This window comes from Trachemys scripta, chromosome 14 (genome assembly GCF_013100865.1).
Source record: "Trachemys scripta elegans isolate TJP31775 chromosome 14, CAS_Tse_1.0, whole genome shotgun sequence".
Classification (NCBI taxonomy): Eukaryota; Metazoa; Chordata; order Testudines; family Emydidae; genus Trachemys; species Trachemys scripta.
The window spans coordinates 38,158,051-38,172,097 of NC_048311.1; the positions used below are offsets into that span (position 1 = coordinate 38,158,051).

The 14,047-nt window shown below is 50.0% G+C and overlaps 1 protein-coding gene across 2 annotated transcripts in view; it reads right to left on the reverse strand.

The window, feature by feature from the left end:
• Window positions 1-7,149, reverse strand: part of LOC117886940 (E3 ubiquitin-protein ligase TRIM39-like) — a 33,010-nt gene extending 25,861 nt beyond the window's left edge. The window contains exon 1 of one of the 2 annotated variants that reach the window (XM_034789109.1): window positions 6,715-7,149. In XM_034789109.1, the coding sequence (XP_034645000.1) occupies window positions 6,715-7,134 (420 nt within the window). In that variant the 5' untranslated portion in view covers window positions 7,135-7,149. The remainder of the gene's footprint in view (window positions 1-6,714) is intronic. The other variant, XM_034789108.1, reaches the window with a different exon arrangement.
• Window positions 7,150-14,047: the final 6,898 nt, after the last annotated feature.

Genomic DNA, 14,047 nt, shown 5'->3' on the forward strand with positions numbered 1-14,047 from the left:
CCCCCTTACCCTGCTGCTCAGAACAGGGTGTTGGGCTCTGTGCCAGCCGGACACGTGGCTGCGCTCCCCAGCACAACAAAACCCGGTCCCTGGCCCTGCACAGTGCTGCCGGACCGGGTTGCAGGGGAGAGCTGCCCTTGTATCAGCATAAAGTGCTCTCGCTCCCGTTTTGCTACGCTGCATGGCAGAAACCGCTCCCAGTTGCAAAAGGGGAGGGCTGCACTTTGTGCTGATACACTTGCTCAGAATGCAGGGCGGAGCTCCTCTCCAGCTGCTCCTGAGTCCAGCCCGGGACTTTCCTGCAGCCCTCCCAGCCGCTCGCTCTGCTCTGCCGGGGGAGGGGGAAATCCCGGACATTTTGAGTTATTTACAAATTCCCCCCGGACACTATTTTTAGCACAAAAAGGAGGACATGTCCGGGTAAATCCGGACGAATGGTAACCCTAGCTCTTCTAAACTTGCAGCCATTGCACAAAAGGATTTGGGAGCAGTTAACAATTCTGTGTGGTTAAGAGATTTTCACTTCCTGGGCCCTGCTACCCAATCCCACAGGGCCCCACAGGTGAGACTGAGTGAGTAGCCCCGCTTGTGTCCTCTATCCAGACACAATCCCTTCCCTGATTCTTTCCCTTGTGTTTGAAAGGGTCTCATTAATATGCTGCAGCCAAACGCCCCTCCCCCAGGCCTTCCCTCCAGAGACACTGCCTCTGGCTTCCCTATGCCGGACGGCAGCCCAGGCTCACAGCCCGGGGGGGGAGGGATGAGGCAGCAAAGGATACCGAGCCGCCCAGCCTGCCTCATGGCGGCAGAGAGTCACAGTTCTCTGCAGAGACCCCCGTACCCTCTCCCTCATGCAGAATGTGCGGTGCCGGTGCATTCAGCTCTGTGAATACAGCCCCTGCCTAAGGAGACTGCAGTGCACACTGGGTGTGCGGGACCAATTCGCTCTTACCTGCTGTCATGGGCGGTGGATGAAGCTGCCATTTGGGGATGCTAGCTCCCCAGCCCACCTCTTCTGCCTGTGATCCCACCCACACTCCACCTCTGCTCTGCCCCAGGTCCCTCCCCACTTCACCCAGGTCCTGCCCTCTCCCCACTGTCTCCCTTCTCTCTTCCCTCCCCCACTCTGCTCATCCCTTCCAGCCAAATACATGAACCCAAATGAAGCAAATGACATTTGAGAAAAAAAAACACTTCTGCAATTTCTTTCTAAAGAAAATGAAGCATGTTTTCCACTGCATGCCAGAAGGTGAAGACTGGACATGCAGCATGTACCTAATTAAAAGCACTAAAATTGGGAATAAAAAATGTCAGTCACAGGTTTTTTGATATGCCCTGGAGTTTGTCAGACATTTATTTGCAAAAACTGTGTAGTAAGGGCAAGTCAGCTGTCCTGCTTAATACAACATTAAATATTGTGGAACACATGATGCAGCTCTTCTCTGTTTTACATTTTCTTAATCTGTATTTCTAAGCTGGTTTTATATTTAAAATGTACTCTTAAACCTTCATAAAGTAAGCATTCCAGATTACTACATATTTAACTCACTGAAACAGACATTATTTTAAAATAATCAGTCACAGAGGTTTAGTGTGTTCATAACAATGTTCATTGCTTTTAGAAAAAAGGAACACTAATTTACTAATTTGAATCCGAAGAAGTGGGTATTCACCCACGAAAGCTCATGCTCCTATATGTCTGTTAGTCTATAAAGTGCCATAGGACTCTTTGCTGCTTTTACAGGTCCAGACTAACACGGCTAACCCTTTGATACTTGACTAATTTACTGTGTGTGATCTCCATAACAATAGACAGGTTAATGAAATTTCACCAACTTTAAAAAATATGTTTCCAAAGATTTTAGGCATAACAAAAGATTTTATATCTTACTAAGGTACTGATTTTGCTAGAGGGTTCTCTTAAAACTAGTTAATCAAATAGTCAGAACTAAAGAAAGGGAAACTCGTTTGTCCAGCTATCTGTAAGGAAAGGGGTGTTGTCCCTTTAAGGGCTCTCTTCAACCGGGGGGGGGGGGGGGGGGTTTAAAGGGAGAAAGGGATGGACAGAAAGGACAGAAAGACATTGGAAGCAAGTTTTTTGTAGTATAGTAATTAAAATTAAAATGTGTATTTTAAATGAGGGTGGTCCTTTGAAGGATTTTTTTTTAAAACTATATGTCTGAAGATCCAAGCATTTAAGGTTAAAGATGAATAGTCAGATTGTGCATCTAAAAATCTATGCAAGGATTTTTTAGAGATGTGATTTTATCATCTTCACCAACTCACTAATGAAATATTTTTAAAGCAAATTTGAAACTAAGGTCCTGTAGACTAAAATGTTCTAAGTAAATATTACAGTAACGAACAACTGTTTTTGTCAGTAAATTCAGAAACTGACAGTATATACCTGCAAAAAGAACAGGAGTACTTGTGGCACCTTAGGCCTTGGCTACACTTGCAGCTGTGCAGCGCTGTGAGGTAAACCCGTCTTCGTACAGCTGAGTAGGGAAAGCGCTGCAGTCTGTCCACACTGACAGCTGCCAGCGCAGTAGCGTGGTCACACTTGCAATATTTGCAGCTGTGTTGGGAGCGGTGCATTATGGGCAGCTATCCGAGCATTCATGTGGCTGCAACATGCTTTTCAAAACCAGGGCGGTGGGGTGGATTGTGACAGGGAGTGTGGGGGGAGAGAGAGTGCTTTTTGGAGCATGTCAGCTCTCTATTTTGCAAGTTCCGAACTCCCGGCCCCTTGCTCATTCATTCACTCACTCAAAGCAAGCTGCAAACTGTTTGCTTTTCTCTGTGGTACGAGCTTTGAAACCGGCACTTCCGCATTCCTGCAGCCGGTCACAACAATGGGGGGGATTGGCCACTTGACAAGGTGATTAGTACAGCGCTGGAAGCATTTACACTCACACCCGTGAGTCGTAGCCACTCCGCTGCAGCTGTTATTCCTCTCGAGGAGGAGTACCACCTGCAGCGGTGTACCCAGGGAGATATAGCGCTATAAGTGCCCTGCCAGTGTGGATGAGGAGTGAGTTACAGTGCTGGGGGAGGCTTTACAGCGCTGTAACTTGCAAGTGTAGCCAAGGCCTGAGAGACTAACAAATTTATTTGAGAATAAGCTATACCTGGGGGTTGGCAAATGCCTGTTAATTGGCTTCATTACCACTTGAATGGCTCTTTAACAGTTTCAATGTTGTGCTAATAGGTCTAGCAGGCTGGAAGGCTTTTTCACTTTCAAGGCCTTGGCTACACTTGCAGCTGTACAGTGCTGTAAGTTAAACCCGTCTTCGTACAGCTGAGTAGGGAAAGCGCTACAGTCTGTCCACACTGACAGCTGCCAGCGCACTGTCATGGCCACATTTGCAGCGGCATTGGGAGCGGTGCATTCTGGGCAGCTATCCCAGCATTCAAGTTGCTACAACGTGCTTTTCAAAAGGGGTGGGGTGGAGTGTTACAGGGAGCGTGGGGGGAGAGAGAGCGGATCTTTGGAGTGCCGATACTGTGTCAGCACCCCGCCTTGCAAATTCTGACCCCACTCCCTCCTCCACCCCTCTCTCACTCACTGAACGCAAACAGCAGCTGTTCGTTTTTTTCTCACAAACCAGATAAGCAGCCGCTCGCGGAAACGGACCCCTCTCCTCCCGCTCGCCGCCTCTCTCTTCAAGCAAACATTAGCTGTGGGCGTTCCAAAGGGAGCCCCCCCGCCTGCCTCTACTCATTCACAGCAAACAGTAGCTGTGTTTGTTTTTTTGATAAGCAGCTCCGGGAGCGTCCGAGTTCACAACAAAACAAAGAGAGGCATCACAACAAAACAAGGAGAGGAACCTTCACTTAAAAGGATTATGGGGAGTTTCCGGAGGTCAATCACTGCATAATAAGGTTACTCCCCATTTACACTGGAGCACCAGCATCTCACTCTGCAGCAGCTGTTATTCCTCTCGGAGAGGTGGAGTACATGCAGTGCTGTAGCCACGGAGATACAGCGCCATAAGTGCTCTGCCAGTGTGGACGGGGAGTGAGTTACAGCGCTGGGGGAGGCTTTATTGCGCTGTAACTCTCAAGTGTAGCCAAGGCCTAGGTTACTAGATACCCTTCGGAGTAAGACTCACCAGGGCATCAGCCAGCTGTGGGAGCCTGCAGGAGGGGTCAGAACAGAGCTAGGAAGAGGCTGGGGGGTGGAGACTAAGACCCAGGGGTGCCCCAAATTTTCAGGTCCCCTACGCACCTTTGTATGCTGTGTATGCCTAAGGATGGCCCCTGATTGAGGGGGTCACCCTCCGCTGAACTGAACTCAGTAAACAGGGGACTTGGATGCCAGACCCCTATGAAGGTTAAGAGGGGGTGGGTACAGGTGTGCTTGCTGGGAAGTGTGGACTTTACCCAAGAGTCCTAGGCATGGTTTAACTTGCTCCTCTCCACTGTTCAAAGACAGAACTAATTAAGGCTCCATTAGGAGTCTTTTGTTTTTTAAGTGATCACTAGAGCTGAAATCACTTGATGTGGGACAGCATTTCGGCCCAGCCTGCTTCAGCAAGGAAGTTCCCCCACTTAGGCCTTGTCCACACTGGCACTTTACAGCACTGCAACTTTCTCGCTCAGGGGTATGAAAAACCACTCCCCTGAGCGCTGGAAATTTCAGCGCTGTAAAGTGCCAGTGTAGACAGTGCACCAGCACTGGGAGCCGCACTCCCAGCACTGGTAGTTATTCCCCTCGCCGCAACCATACAAGACACGTTAAAGCAATGCTGCGGCAGCGCTTTAATGTTGCCAGTGAAGACGTGCCCTAAGAGTTGAAAATCACTCAGAGAAGTGTAGAACCTCAAGACACTGATCTGCAGAGGTCATAGTAGAGAAGCAGGTGATGGCTGGCAGGGCAGCCGGTGGAGTGGGCCAGTGGGGTGTGTGGCAGGGTGGTGACACCAGAGCAAGTGCTTGGACAATGGAGCAAGCAAGGTGCCTCCTTCCTTCCCCCCTCCCGCAACCAGGGTGGAAGGTGAGCTCACACAGATGCACCTCTGAACTCTGAGTCTTCACTGACCAAGGACAACCACTGTGAGTGGGGTGTGTTGAGGGAGCAGAGAGGGGCATAGCAAGGGAAATTTTGGTTGTAGAACTCAAGAGCATGAGGCAGAAGACACTGATCAGCGTACTCTGGGGTGCGTGTTTTGCTCATGGTTTTATGTTTATGAATTCTGCTTGTGGCATTTTCCTTAATTAATGCCGGGTGACTTCCCTCCTCTCATTTAAAGTTTCTTTTCTACCATAGGCACCAACTCTGTGGGTGCTCCAGGGCTGGAGCAACCATGGGAAAAAAATAGTGGGTGTTCAGCACCTACTGGCAGCCCTGACGATCAGCTCTTCCCCATCCCCCAATGCCTCCTGCCCACTGGCAACTCTGAGATCAGCTCCTCCCCCTTCCTCCCAGCACCTCCCACCCGCCACGGATCAGCTGTTCAGAAACTGTTCCGAGAAGCTGGGAATGGGCGACAGGGGTTGGATCACTTGATGATCACCTGTTCTGTTCATTCCCTCTGGGGCATCTGGCATTGGCCACTGTCGGAAGACAGGACACTGGGCTAGATGGACCTTTGGTCTGACAGGGGATGGCCGTTCTTATGTTCTTGCTGCCCACTCCAACTGGCAGATGGGTTGCAGGTGCATAAAAGCAGTCAGCCCTGTTCTCTCTATTAGGTATTGGAACTTGCAGTGTTGGAGCAAAAAAAATTTGGATCTTTTCCCATTATCCACAACCCCCGGTGCTCATCCCCTCTGAAATCCAGGCCCCTTTCATTTAGGTGCCTAACTTTAAGCAGCCAAGTGTGAATATTTGTCCATGTATTGATGGGGGATAAACTTGGTGTCCTTAAGGGGTTTGTCGTAAATATACAGCTACGGGTAGCATAAAATCCCTCCTTTACCTGTAAGGGGTTAAGAAGCTCAAATAACCTGGTTTGCACCAGACCAAAAGGACCAATAAGGGAAGAAGATCCTTTCAAATTTGTGGGGGGAGGTTTTGTTTTGTGCTCTCTTTGTTGTTTTCTCCAGGACAGAGAGAGACCAGGGCAGGAAAAACACATCTCTGAAGCCATACCTGAAATAAGCATCTAAGATTACAAATTGTAAGTAATAGCAAGGAAATGCGTTAGGTTATCTTTTGTTTTAGCTTGTGAATTTTCCCTATGCTAAGAGGGGGGTTTATTCCTGTTTTTTGTAACTTTAAAGTTCTGCCTAGAGGAGAATCCTCTGTGTTTTAAATCTTATTACCCTGTAAACTTACCTCCCATCCTGATTTTACAGAGGTGTTTCTTTTACTTTTTCTTTATAATAAAGTTCTGTTTTTAAGAACCTGATTGGTTTTTAGTGTCCTAAAAAACCAAGGGTCTGGTCTGTGCTCATCTTGTTTATTATCTTATTTGGTTGGCATATTATTCTCAAGCCTCCCCGGTGAAGGGGCTTGGGAGGATATTTTGGGGAAACAGGAACTCCAAGTGGTCCTTTTCCTGAATCTTTGTCTAACTCACTTGGTGGTGGCAGTAATACCATCCAAGGACAAGGAAGAATTTGTGCTTTGGGGAAGTTTTTAACCTAAGCTGGTAGAAATAAGCTTAGGGGTCTTTCATGCAGGTCCCCACATCTGTACCCTAGATTTCAGAGTGGGGAGGAAACCCTGACAGGGTTTAATTAAGCAAAGTCAACAGCATTTCCTACCTTGTAATCTTGAGCAGCCTCCTCAATGGGAACCACAGTGTGAGACTTGTGGTCCCGGGATCTCTCACACACCCAGCAAATGGTTTCTCCATCGTCCTCACAGAAGAGTTTGAGACGTTCCTCGTGTCTCTCACATAGTTTCTCCTTTTGCCCTTTTCCTGGTTTTAACCCCAGTTGTTTGAGCTTTTGTACGATGCTATTCAGCTGTGTGTTGGGCTTGAACTCCCCTTTCTGGAACTGGGCTCTGCACTGGGGACAGGTCAGGTGTGTCCCTGTTCCCCTTTCCTCACAGTACTGGCTGAGGCAGGCTCGGCAGAAGTTGTGCCCACACACTATAGTCACCGGCTCTGTCAGATACTCCAGGCAGATGGAGCAAATGGCGTCATCTTGTACGTCCCCTGCTGTAGTTGAGGAGGCCATGGCAGCTGGGTGAGTTTCTGTTCTCTCTGCCCTTGGCTCTGCACAGTGCGGGCTTGTGCTGATACTGGGAGGGGTCACCTGCAAGTATTCGCTAGTCCCAGCCAAAGAAGGAGAAGAAGAAAAAGGAGGAGCCAGGAGGGGGAGGGGGAGAAACCAGGAAAGTGAAACTGAAGGAGAGTAAAAGAGGGGGAAGGACAGGGAAAAGGGGAGAGGGCAAGAGAGAAGGAATGGACAGAGGTGGGGAGCAGGGGGAAGAATATGAACCAATGTGATGTGTATTGCTGTAAGCCTGGAAGGGATAGCATATCCCCTGCTCCAAGGCAGTAACTGACTAACCCACCCCAACCCTCACTGAGGATTGAAGTGGAGACCTGCAGCGATTAGCACAAGTCTCTACAGCTGGAGCTAAAGAGTCACTCTATGAAGTTCAGAGCTGTAAAAACCCACAAACCCTGTGGGTCAGCCATTAAGGGGTGTGTGTGTGTGACACACACTCAGGGGTGAAAGTAAAATGGAGCTCTTACCAGTACAGGGCCAGCTCTGGCCCCCTGGAAGGAGCGGGGCCTAGGGTGGAAGGGGCAAGGCTGGGGTCAGCATCCCCTAGCCAGCCCATCTGCGTTGCCTGGTCCACGCCGCCCGGGGCTCCAGCGATGATTTTAAGGGCCCACGGCAGCGGTGGCCAGAGCCCTGGGCCCTTTTAAATCGCAGCCCTGGGGCAGCTACTTCTTTTGCCCCCCGTTGGTGGCTGGGGGGGTGCAAAAGGGGCAGCAACAACTGGGCAGGGCCGCCGTTGGGGGGTTCAAAAAGGGCAGCGACGTTAAAGCGCTGCCGCGGCAACACTTTTAATTCAGAGGAACAGGCTGGTACAGGTGGCTACTTTTTAGTGGTACACTGTACCGGCCTGTACCCCCTTACTTTCACCCCTGCACACACTCACCAGAGGGTTATAAATGCACTGAGGGGATCTTTCGGATCCCTCAGGAGAGGATGGGCTGTCACAAAGCTCACATAAAAAGACAGGGTTATGGATGCTTTGGAAATTTCTGTATATACAAATGCTACAGAACATTAAGGACTCAAAGCCCCTCACATTTTGAACCTCTTTTTGCTTTGTGTGGCAAGCTTCGGCCAAATTCTCCTGTGCTTTAGACAGTGTAAACAGGAGAACATTTAGGCTGTGTCTACACTACGCAGCTTTTAGCGACAAGGCTGTGTTGACACAGCCCTGTCGCTAAAAGTCGGACAGTGTAAATGCTGTTTGTCAGCACTTTTGCCGACAAATTACTTCTACCCCTCATGAGCAGCATTCGCTTTGTTGGCTTACTCTGACAAGCTAGAGTTGATCTCATTTTGGTAGTACAGTCTTGGTGTCTCTGTTTTGCAGGTACAGCCTGAGTGTCTCTGTTTTGATGGCACTGTCTGGGGACACAAATTGTCAGGCTGCAGCTGGATTCGGGTTTTATCTTTGACCCCCGCCCCTCGTGGTTTATGCAGCTGTAGCCATGGATCTCAGCATGCTCGGAGCTGCACACCTCAGGAGGTCATGGGAAGGAAATGGCTTGGGGACGTTCCCCTCTTGAAGCCCCATGACCCGCTCCTGGGGGCATGCAGATCCCACAGCTCTTCGGCTTGGTTGGGGGAATTAATGGTGTCTGCCCTGACTCAGAAAGCTGCTCGTCTCTCCAGATACCCACTAAAAGCATCCTGACTGCAAACAGCAAGCATTGCTGATGTCTGGCTCACAGGCCAGAGAGACCATCTAGTGGGTTATAAAGAAGGAGACATGGGAGGAGCACAGAGATGAGGAGAAGTTCAAACCAGGGTGGTTTTATCAGGGGTTCATGGACACACTGACACCCCCCAAAACCCGGCAGTGGTGTCTTCTATCCCACAATGATGAGTCTGGCTCCCTGCTGGGGGTGTTGTGACCTGGGGACTCTGACCACTTGCAGCAGCACCTTCCATCTCTGCACTGTGACCCTAAACCCAGCCTGGGGCAAAGGGGGGAGGGGCTGTAGAGTGAGCCTACCCCTCACTCAGCCTGCAATGGGGAGCCAGGCACAGCCCCATGGGACAGGACACACCACTACAGGATGAGTGTGGGCTGGGCTCACTCTCCAGCCCGCTGGTCTCCCCTCGGCACTTGGCTGGGATCAGGGCTGCGGTGCTGAGGCAGAGGGTGCTGTAGTGGTTGGTCTGTGCCCCCCTCAGTGGGCTGAGGAGGAGGAGGAAGAGCCAGTGGCAGAGCAATGCACCCATTGAATCCGGAGGCTCCCTCCACCACTGGTTCATACAGACAAGTGTTTCCCTAGGACTCCACAGCTCCAAAATGATGGGGGGTGTAGCAGGGTGGTCCCCCGCTCCTGCTGGGAAGGGCTTAAACAGCCTTGGCAGAGGGCTGCAGCTCTAAAAGCTGGGCTGATTGGGGAAGTAGCTGCAACTGGGCCACACCCCAATCAGGCCTCAGCTGGCCTGTATAAGAGGCTGGGAGCCAGGAGCTTAGGCCTGGTCCCCACTAAGCCCCCACTTTGGACTAAGGTTCGCAAATTCAGCTCTGTTAATAACGTAGCTGAATTCGAAGTACCTTAGTCCGAACTTACCGCGGGTCCAGACGCGGCAGGCAGGCTCCCCCGTCGATGCCGCGTACTCCTCTCGCCGAGCTGGAGTACCGGCGTCGATGGCGAGCACTTCCGGGATCGATCCGGGATCAATTTATCGCGTCTTAACCAGACGCGATAAATCGATCCCAGAACATCGATTGCCTGCCGCCGGACCCTCCGGTAAGTGAAGACGTACCCTTAGAAGTCTCTCTTTACCTTCAGAGGGAAAAGGGCCTGGCTGTACGAGCTAGAGACAGGGTACCTGAGTGGACCAGGGCTGGGGACAGGCTGGGGAGCTCCAGCCTGGAAAACCCCAGGCTGCGGCCTAGCATTGGGCTAGAAGGTACTGGGGGTTGTAGAGGGCAGCCCAGGGCTAGGCTAAGGCAGCAGGTCCAAACCCAACCTTGCCGGTGATGAGTGGCTTATACTGCAGTCTGCCCCAGGGATCAGGGGCTAGTTGGTGACTGGCAGTGGCCTTATTCTGAGGTGAGGTGGGGATAGTGTGTGGGGGGTTCCCTGGGGAGGAGAGACCCAAGGACTGAGGGGTGTACTGCCAGGGGGCAGCACCCCAGATAAAAGGGCACCGGGGTCCAGGAGGGACATGGGGGCTGGAGGACAGGCGGACCACCGGCCTGCAGGGGGTGCTCCAATGCTGAAATGAGCTAATTCCCAGAGACGACCAGCAGGAGGCACCGCAGGAGTGAGTCCACTCCTCTACAGGGGGCCTTTAAATTCCTAGACAGACACTGTGCAAGCAGAGGAGGTGGGGGGCGGGATTCATGACTCCACCTTCTCCAAACTGTTACTTGATAAGGGGTCCTCGCAGGGACTGCACTCCCCAAAAAGGCTGGCCAGAGTCTGACTCTGAGCTCTTCAGCTGTAAAAGTCAGAACTAACCCACACAGAATTTGCACGTTCAGAAGTGGGACAAAGAGCTAAAGTTAGGTACCCCGTTACAAACAAAGGAGGCTTCAAACTGCAAGTAAGATGGAATCTGCCCCTTGGTGAATTCGAGGTGCTCTCGACCTTCAGCTCCTTAGTGCCAGATGGTGACCAGCCATTGCACAGGGCTGAAAAGTGGAGGGAGGTTTCAGAGCCTTTTCCACCACCTAACACCTTCTGTGCAGGGGCCAGTCACACGAGTATTCCTGGTGCTCAGGCGAGCACACAAGCTGTAACCCCATGGCAGTGGGGAGGACTTGGGGCCACAGCAAGTGTTGCACTGCAGAGCTGGCCGGCCATGCGGGGGGGGGGGGGGGGGGCACATTGCAGCATCTCAGACACTTCTGTGACTGGGGGAGAACCAGGAGGCAACACCTTTGGCTGCCCCCATGGGCTGGTGCAGCTGTGCACCACCCCCAGGACAGCCACTAATTCACTGCCACAATTGTCCCAAGAGGACTCCAGCCTTAGGAAGAGGGCACCAGGGAATCCAGGGTTATTTCAGATCATTTGAGAGAGCTGGAGCTGAATGAAAGAAGTCTCTGTCATATCCCTGCTTAAAGATTACCTACTATTTTATTATTTCCCTTTTATTTTCTCATATTACTGAGCTCATTTTCTTGGAAACTAGCTGTGATCATGTGAAAGAACTGATAGAAACCATTTCTGGTTCTGTGAGTTGAGTTTGCCACAATTAAAAGTGAAATCACCACCTGCCATCTGGGAATGGGATAGGCTGTGAACATTAGACTTTCAAGTAATAAAGCAGAGAAGTTTTACCATAAAGTCATTCTTATCAGTTCCAGTTGCATTGCTCACCATTTACTTGCTGACATTTTCATTTCCATGGTGAAACAAGTGAATCTACTTAGCTGCCCCTTTTCCAGAAATACCAATGCAACCTAGACAGAACTGGTCTCTAGGATTGCAGGCAATAGGATGCCCTAAAGTTGACATGGCATTGTGGTTGTTACAGACCAGCCCAGTGAGCCCTTGTGCAGTCGCTAGTCTGTTGTGAGTGAACTGAATTACTGGGTCTCATATGCTTCTGAGCCAACTGGCTCTGGGCAGAGTCTAGTCACTATCCAGCCCTGGGACTCTAGGGCTCAGACCTTTTATTTACTGTCCTCCCTTAGGATGTGGAAGATCTGTAAGTGGCTGCCTAAGACTCTGAAACCAGCGTTTGAGCCCCTCTAGCCTCCACATCACTTACACACACTCCTGCAGAACTCCACCTAGGTTGTGGGCACCCTGGGCTTACACTTTAATCATTTCAGAAACAATGTGGCGGGGAAGCAAGGCACATGGGCTTAGCAAAGGAATTTCTTAACCAGAGTCTTTACACTTAAAGCACAGTTGAGTAATATAACAAGTCTAGAGATGCACCCTCCTGCAGTCTGTGCTCGCTCCTTCTTGTGTGTCTGTGGTTTGTAGTTTTCAGGCTGGTCAACATTGCCCCTGCCCAGTTTCTCCTTCTTCCATATGGCAATGGTCGGCCCCCTTGCAGAGAAGGCCCCCACCCTTGAATAGGGCCCTTGTCTCTGTGCAATGTGCCTGATCTCCCCACTCTTCAATCTGTGTACTTCCTACCAGCCGCGCATCCTTGTCCCCAGCTTCTGTATAGACATTCTACTGCTCCATAGAGATGGGTCAGTAGCTAAGAGTCATTCAAAGTGATGGCCCTAGACTGCAGTCTTGATTGATTTCAATGATGGTTCTTCAATGCAGTGTCAAATGCCTTTCCTAGGCAGGATAGCCATCTGGAAGGCAGCACTATAAACTGCTCCAGGAAAGTCCAAACTAGTAGAGCAGTGGTCCCCAACCTTTTTCATCTGGCAAGACGAAAGGACCGTGGCGGCGGACGAGCATCCACCAAAATGACACTGAAATTCGGAGGCATTTCGGCGGTGACGCCTCTGGATGACGCCACTTGCCGCCAAAAAGCGGCGTCATCCAGAGGCGTCGCCGCCGAAATGCTGTTGAATTTCAGCGGATGCTCATCCGCCGGCCAGTATGCGGGCGCGCTTAGACACCCCCCCGCGGGTGTCATGGCGCCCGTGGGCACCACGTTGGGGACCCCTGTAGTAGTTTCAAAGCTAAACCTTCATCATACAGTGCAAAACATAATCCATTGTTTAATACAGTCACAGCCACTCTATCATAGTGGTTATGGGGGATTTAGATATTAGTTTTACCTCTTCTTTTGTACAGCTTACAACCAGCAACAACAGATTTCAAGTTTAATTTGGTGATTCAATTGATTGCTTCAGGTGTTGTCAAATAGGTGGCAGAGATACCACCAGGATATGATTGTTTGGGATATTGGCAGATGAGATGTTCCATATGTGACATTCTGTATCTTGGGGGAGCGTCCTGGAACCCCCAGAGTCCTCATTTTTTGTATAATTGTGATTTTACCTTACAAGGCATGCTTTACATGTATTAGGAGAAAGGTTATAACCCGCTGGAAGTCATTTCTCTATCTGTGCATGTATATCATTAATGCATGTGAAGTTATGAGAATTGTGTTGTATGGTGGTCACTAAAACATGCTGTCAAGTATCGGGGTAGCCGTGTTAGTTTGTATCTACAAAATCAACAAGGAGTCTGGTGGCACCTTAAAGACTAACAGATTTATTTGGGCATAAGCTTTTGTGGGTAAAAACCTCACTTGTTCGGATGCATAGAGTGAAAGTTACAGATGCAGGCATTATATACTGACACAAGGAGAGAAGGGAGTTACTTCGCAAGTGGAGAACCAGTGTTGACAGGGCCAATTCAATCAGGGTGGATGTAGTCCACTCCCAATAATAGATGAGGAGGTATCAATTCCAGGAGAGGAAAAGCTGCTTCTGTAATGAGCCAGCCACTCCCAGTCCCTATTCAAGCCCAGATTAATGGTGTTAAATTTGCAAATGAATTTTAGTTTTGCTGTTTCTCTTTGAAGTCTGTTTCTGAAGTTTTTTTTGTTCAATAATAGTGACTTTTAAATCTGTAATAGAATGACCAGGGAGATTGAAGTGTTCACTTACTGGCTTTTGTATGTTACCATTCCTGATGTCCAATTTGTGTCCATTTATTCTTTTGCGGAGGGACTGTCCGGTTTGGCCAATGTACATGGCAGAGGGGCATTGCTGGCACATGATGGCATATATAACATTAGTAGATGTGCAGGTGAATGAGCCTTGATGGTGTGGATGATGTGGTTGGGTCCTCTGATGGTGTCGCCAGAGTAGATATTGGGACAGAGTAGGCAACGAGGTTTGTTACAGGGATTGGTTCCTGGGTTGGTGTTTCTGTGGTGTGGTGTGTAGTTGCTGGTGAGTATTTGCTTCAGGTTGGGGGGTTGTCTGTAAGCGAGGACTGGCCTG